The following is a 14,511-nucleotide window of genomic DNA, read 5'->3' as shown; positions in this document are numbered from 1 at the left end:
TGTGACTATCCCGAGATTCCTTTTCTGCACTAAACAAAATGAAATCCTAGGTGCGTTTTCAGCTGGAAGTTGACTTGTAGCTTTGCAAAACGATCTGCTTTCCTGAAGTATTCCCAATGTACTTTCTACAAAATAATGTATCACTTACTCGGATATAGTAGCCAGAAGATATTTCTCCTCTAGAAGTATTGCTTTCATTCACAGATTAGTTTGTTGAAGGTAAGAATATATTAGCAGTGAATAACGTCAGATTTTTGAAAGAAAAAAGTTCTGTTTGAATCTATTTATGCAATGTAGTTATTTTTTATTTAGTGCATTAGAGTGGCATAGTATTACGACTTCTTTTTTTTTTTTTTTTGGTACTGCAAATCATTAGACTGTTTTCCTCATCATATTTGGATTACGTGTACTGAAAAAGTGTAGAAAAATAAGCATTACATGAATTGAAAGATACTCTGTGTGAAGTGGAAATGCTCCAGAGAACTCTGGTCAAGTTTAGTCATTGTGTGTGCTGTAGTTAACGTTTTTTACTTGGTGTATATATTTTTTAAATCAATGGTTTGAATTATGAGCAACTAAAAGTGCTGTAATAGAAATGTATGATAAACCCGTTTCAGTTTAATGACTTACTAATTAAATTATTTAATTACTTATTGATTGGTAGAAGCTAAGCTTTTAACAGTTACTGTTAATGCTCAAATTTAACTCTGTACACCCATCTCTCTCATCTTTGGAAATATTTCTAAGGTCTATGGAAATAGCCCTTACACAGTTTTGAATAATAAAGCTTTAATCTTGATAGCTGAAGAGTAGCAATTTAAAATATAAATTGACTATAATGCTGTTTTTAGAAGCACAGATATTTCACATACCTGCATGGTTTAAACTATTTAAAAAGTTCCAGAAACTTTATTTAAATACCTTTAAATTGGAGAAGGCTGCCTTAAATAGTTTTAGCAGACCTTTTCTTTACAAGGTTGCAAGAATCTTAGATATTTGAGAACAAATCTGTTACATATCCAATCAAAACGGCATGTCCAGACGTGCATGTTGGTTGTATGCTTAAGAGCCGCCGCGAGTATCCTTGTTTAGCTTCTCTCATTGATATAACGTGGGTTTAATTCCAGTTATTCTATTAGCAGGGCTTTTGTTTAAAGCCAGCTTACTGGAGCGGACGGAACTAAACTTTTTCGGGCAGCAGGGTTTGCTTGCGCGTCGCGGGGTGAAGCTGCGAAAGGTGCCGCGGGGGGCTGCGGCGGGGGCGGCGGGCAGCGCGCGCCTCCCGCGGCCGCGCAGCCCCGCGGCGGCAGCCGCGCTGCCTCTCGCCCCGGCGGGAAGGTTGAGTGCAGCCGGCGCAAGCCTCGTTGCGATTGCTGCCTTTAAACCAATAAGGCTGGGACAAGAGAATAGCTGCGGTTTGCATTACCAAAACAAAAACAAAACCTTAAAAAAAAGGGGGGGGGGGTGAGCAAGAGGGAGAGAGAGAGCGGGAGAGCCGCCGTGCCCCCAGGCAGCGCCGGGGCAGACCCGCCCGGCTGCGCAAACACACAGCGCTGCAGCCGCCGCCGCGGCTTTGTCTGCCCGCGCCGCCGCCGCCCCGGCCCCGGCCCCGGCCCCGGCCCGCCCGGCAGCCGCCGCCGCTCCGCGCCCCTCCGCGCAGCGGCCGCCCCCGGCGGCGCGGGGCCGCCCTGCCCCGCCGCGCCGCTCCGCGCCGCGCCATGGGAGGCGCCGCGCGCTGAGCCCGCGAGCGCGGAGGCACCGCGCAGACGGCGCGCCCCGGCACCGTGAGTAGCGAGCGGGCGGCGCGGGCGCTGACAGCGGCGGTGCGCGGCGGCCGGGCAGGCAGCGCGGGGGCGGAGGAGCAGGCAGGAGCGGGAGCAAAGCAAAAACAACAAAAAAACAAAACAAAAAAGAGAGGGAGAAATAGCCTAATTGCAAAACAGCCCGTAATTCTTCAGCGGTTGGGATTAACCTTGCACGAAGTTCCAGGGGTGTTTTCTGCCTTTCCTGATAAGAGTAATGCACAATTATAAATCACCAAGTCCAGCAGTTAATTTTGGCCGGGTTTCAGGCTCGGGTTTGTAGGCTTCCAACAAAGCAGATGTTACGGGGTTCTATTTATTGTGTTCAGCCAGGTTTTTGCTTCCCCTGCTTGATTTCCTAGAGTGCTAATGGTTCGTTGAATATATGTAACATGATGGTGAGATGTTAAATGGAAAAAAGAAAAGATACGTAACGTGGGAAATGTATAGATCTTTCTAAAAGAGACGTGAGAGTGTGAGAAAAATAATTTAAAAAATTGGAAGGAAGAATGCATGACAGAGATTTTGACAGCGCTTTCTGAAGCAGGAAATCCTTTTGCTTAATATGTTTAATTTTTCCAAACACCAAGCAAAATATACAGATCCCCAAAGGAGAACTTTTCAAGATGACAGAATAAACACCTACACAACTAAAATATTTGACATTTATAGACATTTGAGGTGGCTTATTTAGAACTATAAGCTAAGAACTAGGAAGTTAAAGATCTTTTGAAGTCTCATGAAACTTTGAGCAATTGAGACCCCCAAAGCATTCACAAGTATGTATTTCTCTAGGTGTTTTTGACAAACATCAATAAGAGCGATGACTGATTTTTGTAGTGAAAGGTTTATCCTGGAAAGAGTAAAGGTGCCAGTGCATTTAAAAGTGTCTCTTGAAAGTTTGGGAGGGGTTGGGGGTTGGGGTTTGTTTTGTTTTGTTTGGGGGGTTTTTTTTGGTAAGCAAACCTTTAAAACCAAGAGGCAAGTGGAAAAGTTAACAGCTTTCAGAAAGAATGATTAGTATAGTTCATATAATTTGTTTAAATTTAAAATAATGGCAGGGTTTTGGAGAAAAAAGTGTAAATATTGTTTAGTGCATCACTGGAAGTTTTTAGCATTAGATACCACATATAAAGAACCTTTTATTTTCCATACCGTACTGAGACAGTTTGGGAAGTGTCTGCCAGGACACAGACTGCTGGTTTGATGTGTAAAATAAATAATATGTGTTTGTGCGTGTGTATGTATTTTATATAAACACACACATACAGACACACATGCACCATTTTACATGTTCACAAATAAGTGAAATGCAGTATTTAGCCAAGCTCCTCATTGCCGTATGAGGTTTCCCAAGGCCTGGTAGGGTCGTCTGTAAATGAGCAGCCATCGCCTCTCCAAAATGCTGTGCAGTGACAGACTGCGTGAGTCATGGTTCATCTTTGGAGCGCACAGAAAAAGAATGAGTAATCATTTCGTTTGACTTTCAATACGTATGAAATATTTCATGGGAGCCAAAAAATCTTGGAAAAGCAGAAAGTCATTCTTAAATTTCTGGTCATAATAGAAGCATTGTCACGTTGTAGCACTTCTCTCTTTAGACGAAGAGCTGGTTCTCATCTCAGAACTTTCACTCCTGAGTGTAGGAACTGAGCATATAGGATAGTACTTTCAGAAGAATTTAAACTGGTAATTAAAAATTAAATAACTGTAATTATTTGCTTCTGTTTTAATAAGTGCAATTTGTCTTTGAAGTAAGTACCTAGTGAAAAAGGTCTGCTGCCACACTTTAACAATATGATTATATGAAGAGTGAAAGTATTACAAAGTTTTATGTGTTGTCAGCAAGGTGCCTTTTTGTAGCCAGTTTGTATTTTAATTTCTTAACATTTTAGTTGTTGAAACCATTATGTCTGTAGATACTGCTTACATGGCGCTTGTAAGGCGGAAAAGAATGCTGTTTGGGGAAAAACACTCTTCTCTTCCTCCCTCCCCCCACCCCCGGCTGAAAATGACAGTTTTTTTTTTTCCTAAGGAGAAATATTCTGATTAGAAAATTGCCATTGTCTTTGAGATTTGAATCCTTAAAGTAGAAGTGTGTTTTTAAAAAGGAGTTCATACGATGGCTATATTTTTCTGGCTTAACTGATTTTTTTTCACTTAAAAATTTTCTTTTCAATTGGAAAAATGTTTTAAATTATAGCCATTAAAAAAATTGTTTCTAGCAAGCAAAAATACTGTGGAAAACCTGTAATCCAGACAAGCACCTACATTTTATTTGCTCTGTGCTGCTGAAATTTAGAATCCCTTCCCATTTACAGTTTACTTTTCACAGAACATTATTAACTTTTTGGCTTCATACATGATCTTCTGTCAGATGCTTTTGATTTGTAATTTAGCAAAGTATAATAAACAGTGCAAAAGTCATGAATTTTCCTCCGCATCCTGAGCTCTGTGGTAGGGAAAATGTGATAAAATGTGTACCTTAAGTCTTGTTTGATGATCTCTCAAAGCAAGTTTGCCTTCTGGAAATAATTTCTGGGGTTGAAGAGCATGGTATTAACAGATTTAATGTGGCTATTCAATGGATTGGTGGAGTACTATGTGAGGTTTAACAAAATGAGAGAGACAAATTGAACATCAACAAAACCTACATCTGTGAAGAATTATAAATTTAATTAGAAAAAAGGCAAACTTAAAAGACCTCATTAACTAATCAGAATTTGATGTTACTGATTTAAGATTCTTACGTGGATGAATTTTAAGTAGCTTTGCTGTCACTGTCCTTTTTTTTTTCTGGTCATACACTACCTAGTGCCAATATCTGCAGACCATATTAAAGAGAAAGATGTGAATGTTACTCGAAACAATCAAGTTATACAAAGTCATATTTTTGACGTACTAAGGAGAATGTGTACATCACATCATTTAAGGCATTTTTAGTTTAAGCAGAGCTCAGAGTATCAAGTGTGAGTGACAGCCATTTTTTTCTCTTTTTGAATTTTGTTTTATGTGCCCCTTTGACTGGACGGGTAGGGCCACTGCATTTTTTTCACTTTTTGTTTGATATGTGAGTTATGTTGCAGAACTTCAATTATCCAGAAATCTGTTGGCAAAATAGGAGAATGTAGGAGAACAAGCACACGCCACCCAGAAATGTTTTTGTTCTATGAACTAGTCGTCATAAGTGTGGTTTCTTACTACATTGTAATTTTTTACTACACATAAAAAACTGAAAGCATGTGAAGTGTAGCATTTTGTAAACTGTAACTAATTTCACTCACATCTGTGTCTAATTGTTGTCTGCATTCGCATTCTTGAGAGTAGATTTATTTTTCCTGGACCACTATGTGGATTCAGCTGACCAGCCTAAGTGAGGATTAGTTGTTTTAAAGTTATTTTGATTAAAGAGTCATTTTTAAATATGGTAACGTGCAACACATGGTTTAAATAATCCTTGAGACACAAAGGAATATATCTAAAGTATGTGTAATGAAAATGAAGATTGTGGATATGAACTTTCACAAATCATAGAGTGTAAAAGGACATATAAGGTATATATTTAATTTGCTAGGAATGAGCTGGGTTTTTTTCTGTCCTCTCCCATGAATCCTTAAATTAAATCTCTCTCACTGTACACACACACACACCTGCATGCGTGCAAGCGCAAGCATTCATATGCACATATATATATGTCTATGGAAGTTATTACTTTTTTAAAATTTGGATAGATAAAACAGTGAGAATTAAATGTATTTTAGAGTTTGGTGAAGTGTGAATAATACTAAAGGGTACTTTGGAAAATATCAATTGATTAAAATATATAGTTGAAGAAGGAAGCTTTTTCTAGTAAAAGATATATGTTTTAAATGATCCTGTGCAAGAGGGAGTGAAGATAGCTCTGTAAGCAAACTTAGTTCTCACCTATAATTTTTTCCAGGTGTTTAGAAGTAACAGCAGAAACATATCCTAAGGCACTCTACTGCAGTTTCTGGGGTAAAGAATTGCAAAAAAAAAAAAAAAAAATACATCTGAATTTTTTTTTTCAAAACCAAGTGCACAGTTTTGAACATATCTGCTCCTCTGGTTTGCTTTGGCATGCTACAATGTATTGAAAAGCACGTTATGCGGTACTTTAAGTACCCAGTTGTAAAAAGATTGATGTTTTTCAGCATGCATTATTGCATGCTTCTTGACATCATTTGTAATGTTATGCATTGCCTGGCTTCCCCTAGCAGTTGTTTGCTCTTGCTAGTAGTAATTCTGTCTGTGATTAAAAATAACAAAAAACTACAGACACATAAGCAGGATTGGCTTGGATGATTTTTATGGCACTTAAAATGCCTCATCTCTCTTGCCTTTGCTCTGTGATCATTTAAGAGATGTCAGTTCAGGCTGAACGGAAATGCACATGAAAGATTCGCCGTGTGGACATTAAGACGATATATACCTTTCCTGGAGAGGCTTGGGCGTGCCTTTAAGCTCACAGTGTATCTTCACCTGAATTTTATCACCTGCTGACAATCCTTACAGGCTACAGGGAAGAGTCTGTTATCAAAGCAAATGCGGCAGTGTTTGGCTAATAGGATAAGAGAGTCTCTTACCCACCTGAGTTAGAGAAGGAGCTGTTTTATCAGCCTGGGATATTACTGGGTTTCCCATTGGAGCCAAATGCCCTTTCTGATGAGCTAGCTCAGAGGTAAGCGCTGCAGCTTCCTCCTGTCCAGCTAACCAGAAGTGCTCTTTTGGGCCATTTTATCAGAAATCTCATTAGCGACGGGAATTTTTACGAGGCGGCCCTCGCACCGCGATGGATGCTCTTAATTTTGATACGCCCCGCTTGGAGACGGGCTCCTTTTGGGGGTGGGAGCGTGGCGCCGTCGCTCGCCAGCTGGAGGGCTTTCCAGCAGGTAGCTTCTGCCCTGCTCATCCTCACCGGCCCCCCAAAACAGCCGCGGGCCCGGCGAGGGTGCAGGAGGGCTTGGCGGGGGCCGCGGCGGCGGCGGCGGTGCAGGGGCGGAGGGAGCCCCTCCGCAGCTGTCACGGGCCCCTGATGAATCACTGCCCCGTCATTTGGCCGCCGTCTCCCGGCACGGGGAGGAGGGAGAGAGACCTGCCGAGGGAACAACAGTTGAGCCTTCAATTTAAAGACAATATGCCTTTCACGGCCGCCCTACCCTCCTCCTCTTCGTTTGGGTTTAAAGGACAGGATTGTCATCTGCAGTGATATTCTTTGTTTAAGCCAAGGCCTTATATTAAAGCGGAGTAATAGAGGCTTCTGTTTGTTTCCTGGTTTACAGGTGCAAAAGTCCCAAGCTGGTTCAGATGTTGTTGTTTCCTCAAGTTGCAGGTAAGGATATGATTGGGAACTGCTGCTTTTCTGCAAGCCTTTTCTTTCTAACTTCAGGTGACGAGTAAATATTTGTTGCTGTTTCCCACGTCAAGCAGGCTTGCAAATGCTGGAGTTTTGTATTTGAATGCATGCAGCGAAGTCTGCAAACTATGAACGTATTCGCTTCTTTACTGAATATTTTACTTTTATACAAGATATTGACTTTTTTAACTCATTGTGGAATCATCCTGTTTTTTCATGCGTCGGTTGGTTTTAAGTAATGAAATATAAAATTAAGGATTTATGTTTAGAATTTACGATAAAATCTCAGTTTAAGGTGAAAACAGGATGGTTGAAATGACACGTATGTTTAAGGATATTTATACCATTACTGTGGAAAGAATTTTTTATAAATTTTAATAAGTCTTTAAAAGAGCCTAACCGTTTCATTTTAATAGAAAAATTACTGGTTCAAATGCCTTGGAGTAACCTATGAAATTTCTACTGGGAGCAATTACTTAGAATAAGTACATCAAATAACATTATCAAACGTTTTAGGTATAAAGAGACGGAAGTGTAGGGCACTGTATTTATAAGCTTCCCAGACATAAACCAAGAGATATGTCATGGTGGTGATGGCTGTTGGCCTTTTTATGTAAGGCTATTAAAAACACGAATCGGAAATATTCAGCTGCTTGTGTGCTGTATAAATGTTTAACTTTGGTATTGAATTTGAATTAGTCTCTTATTATTTTGACTAAATGACAGCTGAGATAATGCAGAGTGCTAAGGCATACTAACACCTATACGGATTCACTGTATGTTGGACGTATCCCTTTTCAGTTGGGCACGCTTTATGTAATCCACAAAGCAAACAAGTGAGCAGACATAATAATGTTTTAATGCTGCATTTGTTTCAGCGGAAACAGAGGAACAATTAAGTAGTTTGCCAGAGTAAACACATACATCAGGAATATCTCATTCCCTGTCACTAGACGATAGGTTTCAACAATTGCTTCAAGTGTTTTATTTGGTTTGGAGGCCCATTAGATTGCCACTGAGTGGTAAATCTTGAAAAAGCACAGTGCTAATTTGTTTTTAAGAGAATGTATTTCTTCATATGTTGGTGATTCTTTGTATGTACCTTAAAAATATCTGGTGACATGAATGTCTAAAGCTCAGGACTCTATCTAAACTCCTTTCTGTTAGAAGCTGCAAAAAGAGTCATGATAGCTGGTCAGTAATTGTGGGTGTGGAGCAACCACACAAGAGTTAACAGGAGGAAAGATTGTGTTGGGAGAAGCTGTTCATTTTTTACTAAGTGTTTTTAGGATGTTCGTTAATAGTGGGCGGCATTTCTTATAGGCAATTCCTCTCTAATCCGTGTTAAGTATGTCATTAAAAGTAGTTGCGTCTTGTTTTCAGGTCTATGGAAATGCAGGATCTAGCCAGCCCACATAGCCGACTAAGTGGTAGTAGTGAATCCCCCAGTGGTCCAAAACTTGATAACTCTCATCTAAATAATAATTCCATGACACCCAATGGCACAGAAGGTGAGCTACCATATTTTTTTAGTGTTTCATCGTTCTTTCTTTCTCCTTATTCCATCAATGTTCCTGCAGTCAGTAAGCTAGATAGAGAAAAGATAATTTACTATTTTAGGTGTTACCTGTTTATGTACTATGATGTATAGAAGCTATGCTCAATGTTTATCAGTAGTTACTATTACCAACTTTCAGCAATAGCTCTCGTTCCAGGTTTAAGTTCCTTTCATGTAGCTTGAATGCATTGAGTAGGTTGTATGCACAGTGCTTAAAACAGCACCCCCCCCCCCAAAAAAACCAAAAAGATATTTTAATGATGAGAAAAATGGAAGTGTTTACAGTTGTCTTTTCTATAAAATGCAATCTTACAATCTTTTTTTACTATTTCAGTATTTCTTTATGTTTGTACTTCTTGCAAGCTCCCAAGGCTGTGAACGCTTTGTCAAGTAGGCTAATAAAACTGAGTGTTGAAATTTCCTAGGGCTAGCTTGCTGCTCTGATGGAGTGGCCAAAATTCAAACAGGTGTAGTAATTCAATGGGGTAAACTGATACCTATTTTTCAAGAAACAGTCAGACAGTTGATAGGTTGTTCTGCTGTTAGTATTCTACTGAGAACAAACATAACTTATCTGTTTTCCCAGTAATGACATATAATGAAATACAGAAGGATTTATATAATAAGCACTGAAAAATACTCTTTAGAGTAACATTGCTCTGGCAATAATGGGAAAGATCATATATGATTTTTGGCTAGCTGTACAGAAGGGGACTTTAAAGAAGCATGACTAATTACTAGTAATGCATTAAATACAACTTCTTGATATAAATGTATAGTTAAGCAATTGTAGCAAAGATATGCCTTTTTTTCTATAAACTGGATCATATTAGTGCTGTCAGGCTGTTTAGGATTTTGGACGTGCATTGCATTCTTCCAGGAAAGGCACATGTCAATCAAACAGATGTCATCCCCCCTCAATTCCCTAAACATCTCTGTTATTCATTCTAATTGGAGTCCTCTGTAGTTGGGAGGGCTTATGGGTTATCAGATTAACAGGCTTTTGTGCCAGTTGTGTATAACTTACTTTTGCTACTGCCGTAAAAGTATTGTTGCAAGTCCAAATTTTAAGCAATTTGGAGGGAAAAGAAAAAAAGATGTAGTTTTTTAAAGAATAAATAAAGTGCTTAATATGTTAATGTAGTTTAAGCAGGAAAATATTTCACGTCCACAGATGAATCTTCTTCCTTTACAATATCAAGTTTATTATTATATTTTTATATTATGGTATCAGGTATATACTGATTTTGGTACAGGATAAAATTGTTTGACCCTTTTGAATTAAAATCCCTCTTGATCACTATGGCCTTTGCTGTAAATTTCATCAGTTTTTTTCCTTCTGTATAGCTTAAAGGCTCTTTAGTAGCACAGAAATGGAAGTTTTCCTTGAAACACTGAAAGACATTCACCATCTGGTTACTCTTTTTGTTCCAAATAGTTGTTGTGTGCAGGCATACACTCTGAACATTGGGTTCTTAACATTACTTTGTCAAGAAATTAGTCATATATTGTATCTATTCATGCACTGACCTCATGTAGCAAATAATTCTGGAAGTAGTATCCCTACTTGTCAATCTGAGTTTACTGAAGAATGTAAATTAAACCATAGTAAATTATTTTTCTGACATTAGAATTTTAAAGTTCAGGTTTATTCATTTTGGGTGAATTCTATCAAGAAAAATATAACTTGAAATACACGTTTACCGTCAGAGATGAAGCCAAAGTTTTCTTTTGTTTGCAATTTTCCCCCAGGCGACATGATTCTCCTCAGCACTGCAGACTGGTTACTAAGTACTAGCACACAAACTCCGGCAGGTTTGTGTAGCTGTGGTGAACACACCAGAAGTGTGCTGTTAGCATGCATTTTAAGATGTTGTCCAAAAAGAGTCCCAGGGAATATCTCGCGCTCAATGAATCTGGTCTAAACTTTTTAGGCTTACAATTCCTGTTTCTGATTGCTCTTAAGTGACAAATAATGAAAAGGAGAAAAAAAAAGGAAGAAAGAAACATAATAGAATCATTAATTTCTGAATTAGTTGTGTGCTAAGAGCCACGTTTTGTGAGCTAAATAGGTGCTTAAGAACCAAAGGTGGAATTTTGCTGTTAATCTGTTTTATCTTGAGAAAGTGTTTGGTTTGGGTTCTTCTAGCTGCTAAACAAGCTTAAGAAAAAATGGAGTGAATGTCATGAGGCTTTCTTTTTTTAATGAAGGGTGAAGTAAAATTATTTTTTCTGAATTTCTTGAAGCAGAATCCTGCTGAAATGCAAATGACAGACTATAAGGATGAACGTGTATGGGGTTGCCAAACACCTTTCTTAAAATGCTCCAGTGTGGTTTGCTTGTTTGTTGCACGTGGAATGGAAATGTATGTTGCTGACCATTCACATGTTAAAGATAATATGGGAAACTGACTGCTAATTGATGCACTCATTCTCACTAATATAAAAGAGCCCTCCTTTTTTGGCGTAAGGGCCATCATGTGAATGAGAAACAGGGCCTCCAGGTATATACATATTTGCCTGTTATAAATGTGTTGTAAAGATATGTTAAATTTGATTTGACTCTGGGTGTGATTTAGGCAGGTTTCCATACCCCAAAGTGAAGAATATGTTCACTAGATTAGGGGAAAAAAGGAAAAAGAAAAAAAAATCTGTCCCAAAGTGAAATGGCCCTGTTTCAAACAAATGTTCATTAATTCCTCTAAGGCACATTTTCAGACTTGTCTCTTATTGATGTTGTTCTACAAGAGGATGTGGTTGGAAGATAGCTCACTGTTATTAGCTAAGTTTTTAAGCTTCACACTTAGTGGTAAATTTTCCAAGCACTGAATGGGGATTTAGTTGTGTGATTGAATCTTAGTTTAATCTCTGCATGCAGCTTTTATATAACTCTTTGTGTGAGCTTTTATATAACTCTGGTGTGCTTAATTTCTCATCGGTAGAACAAAATTGTTATAGCGCAGAACTGATCAGGTAGTGATGTCCAAGGACTGCAACTGGAGAAATTCTGTTTTTGAAGGCAACTGCTATTTATTTCCTTCTATCTAAAAACTTCTAAACAAATCAGATTGACTGCTTCTTGTGTTGGATAGCAGTTCCCCTATGAGATTCTTTTAGAGTATAGTGAGTTCTCTAAACCAAAACTTCTTTGAAGTTTGTTTCAGGTCATGAGATGATCTCCATAGCTGTGGGTATCTGCATGGTGAGGGGAAAATAAAATTTCCTTAGCTTTTTGGGTAAAAAAAATAAGTAATAACAGGAAAATACTACTAATAAGAAATTACTTTGCTGGTGTTTGTTCTTTCCTCCTCTCCGGGCCAGTCAAACAGCATGGTCTTCACACCAGTGATGGGGAGGTAACAGGGAAATTATAGATCTTGCCCAGTCAAAAACTTCCCAGGTGCAAATGTAGAAGAGTAACACTAAAATGTTTGGCTAAAAATACTCAGAAAAAAGCAGTCTTGGCATGCTGAGAGGGATAGGATGTCTATCATAAATACTATGGTATTTGAATGTTTCATGATCTTTTTAAGTGTTTTTCCACAAAATACCCTCTGTCTTAGTGAACAGCAGACATTCTGGACACCTTTAAAAATTTGGCCCTGCATGACTTGCCTAAGAAAATCTGTAACGAAGTAGAGAATCAAAGTACGGCTCAAAATTTTGAAAGTCATGCCTTATCTCTAAACTTACTTTGTCAGCAAATTGCTGTGCGTTGATACAGAATGACTTAAAGAAACAATAACTGAATTGTCATTTATTAGTTTTCATCAGACAGCTACTGGCTGTTCCAACAACAGGGTCCACTTTGAGCAAAAAGGCTGGGTTCAAAAATTTGTAAGGATGTGTAAAGCTTTTTTCCACAGTGGCCAGTTGCATGCAATTTCTACTTAGAATGATCTTTACTTTTATCTTAAGAATGTGAATCAATTCTCTTGGATTCCATATAGTGAGAAACAGAAGCCTGTGACCCGTTATTATGGTGGTTTATGCAACAATGATGGAAAAGAGTAGATGAAGATTGGGAGAAGGAACAGTGGTTTTCCAAGCAACTACACTTAATTTGTGTTAGGAGTATGGAGGTGCTTCAACCCTCATTTTTGAGTATACAGAAGGAAGAAAAGAAGGCATTTTCATATCAAGTGGGAAGGGAAAATGAACAACAAATTGAAGATCAGATTTTCAAAGATAAATAGGAAGGGAGGCTTCAAAGGGAGTTGGACATCAAAATTCCTTTGGAAAGAAAAAAAAAAAAAAAGTTCTTGCTCTTAAAGTACCTGCTGCAACATGAGAATGAGATCCCACACAAAGGCATTCAGAGTTCCCCACCATATGACTACCAGGCAGGTGGCCATTAGAAAGGTTGCCTTAAGTCTCGTGAATGTAAATCCGTCTTCAGGGTTCAAAAGGCAGTACTGTGCAGTATGTTTGCTGCCCATTTGTAATATTATAGAGTGGAGAGAAACTTGTATTAGGCATTGTCTGAGGACTTACAAAAAAATCCTACCTCTCTTTTCCCAGAAACTCTTAAAAGAGAGGTATCTTTTAATTTGAAGGCTTCAGCGGCAACTTTCTGAAGGCTTTTGAGCCTGGCTATTCAGTAGACCAACACGAGCCTGCTGTGCCTGTGATCCATACGCAGCAGTGAAGTTTTGTAGATGTCTCTGATGAGCATCAAGGTATATCAGGTTGGGCCTGATGCAACATTTTAGACAGCTTTAAGAGCTGCAAGTGCAACAGTCCATCCACATTCAAAAAAAATGCGTTGTGTGCTCTTTGTCTGTTTCTTAATGAAAGAAGAAAATAATGTTACAATAATGCTTGTAAAATGAGTTTACATATACAGAAAATGCTTCAAAGTCAATAGCATATTCAAAACAAAAGCCTTCATTTAAAATGGAAGCTATAATTTACAACATTTTTCAACAAGCAGCCAAAAGATTTCTGTTTTCTTCCCCAAAACTATTCAAGCCATGCACCTGTCTTAATTCTTCGTAACTAATCATTTCACCTCACTCCTCAGTCACTCACTATCTGGACAACTACAGCACCTTGTTTTGTTTTGTAATGGATGTTATTTTTGAACATATGCTTCCTGAGGTGTTACATTGTTTATTAAATGTGTAGTTTTGTGAGGCTCTCCCTATGAAGGAGTGTAATAAACTGGTGAAATAAAATATTGAAATCCGTAGAGAGGGTATGAGCTGGTTGTTACAATGACACATGTTGATTATATGATTATGTTGATTTCTGCAAGTAAAAAAGATGCTGAATAGTCATTGCGTTTCTAATGACACTTTGCAGCACTCAGAATAGTCTTTTTTTATTGCAGTCAATTCTGTGCAGTGGCAATGAATAATTCTTAATTTTTTTAACAAATAGTAATTATTCAACTTTTCGTATATTTTAGGGTGCAAAGTTGTGATAGGTGATGACAATCAGACAAAATGATCCTCCTTTAGGAGACGACTGGTTTCTGATATCTTTTAACTGCTCATTTCTGGAGTTTCTGCCAGTTATGTATATTCAAGTTGCTAGACCTGTGTTTGTAAGGAAGGGCTCGATGGTGTAAGAATTTTAATTGATGCACCTCCACATTTAAACATCCTGAAGAAAATAGCCCTATGAAGATGAAACTGTTCTTTGCATTTCAGGGTAGGGTGTTAGTATCAAAAACTATTGATCTGGTAGCGTCTTTGCTCAGCCCTGGAAGAGCACAAGAAGGCAATTGTATGGCAAGAGGCAAAGACTGCAAGCGGTCCCAGTCCAACCAGCCC

At 38.5% G+C, this 14,511-nt stretch overlaps 1 protein-coding gene across 1 annotated transcript in view; it reads left to right on the top strand.

The window, feature by feature from the left end:
- Positions 1–7,108: 7,108 nt before the first annotated feature.
- Positions 7,109–14,511, top strand: part of EYA1 (EYA transcriptional coactivator and phosphatase 1) — an 85,259-nt gene continuing 77,856 nt past the window's right edge. The window contains exons 1-3 of the mRNA XM_067292342.1: positions 7,109–7,152; positions 8,560–8,687; positions 10,487–10,549. Of these exons, the coding sequence (XP_067148443.1) occupies positions 8,564–8,687; positions 10,487–10,549 (187 nt within the window). The 5' untranslated portion in view covers positions 7,109–7,152; positions 8,560–8,563. The remainder of the gene's footprint in view (positions 7,153–8,559; positions 8,688–10,486; positions 10,550–14,511) is intronic.

This window comes from Apteryx mantelli, chromosome 2 (genome assembly GCF_036417845.1).
Source record: "Apteryx mantelli isolate bAptMan1 chromosome 2, bAptMan1.hap1, whole genome shotgun sequence".
Taxonomy (NCBI): domain Eukaryota; kingdom Metazoa; phylum Chordata; class Aves; order Apterygiformes; family Apterygidae; genus Apteryx; species Apteryx mantelli.
The sequence above is the reverse complement of the archived record's forward strand: the minus strand, read 5'-3'. Positions and strand labels throughout refer to the sequence as shown.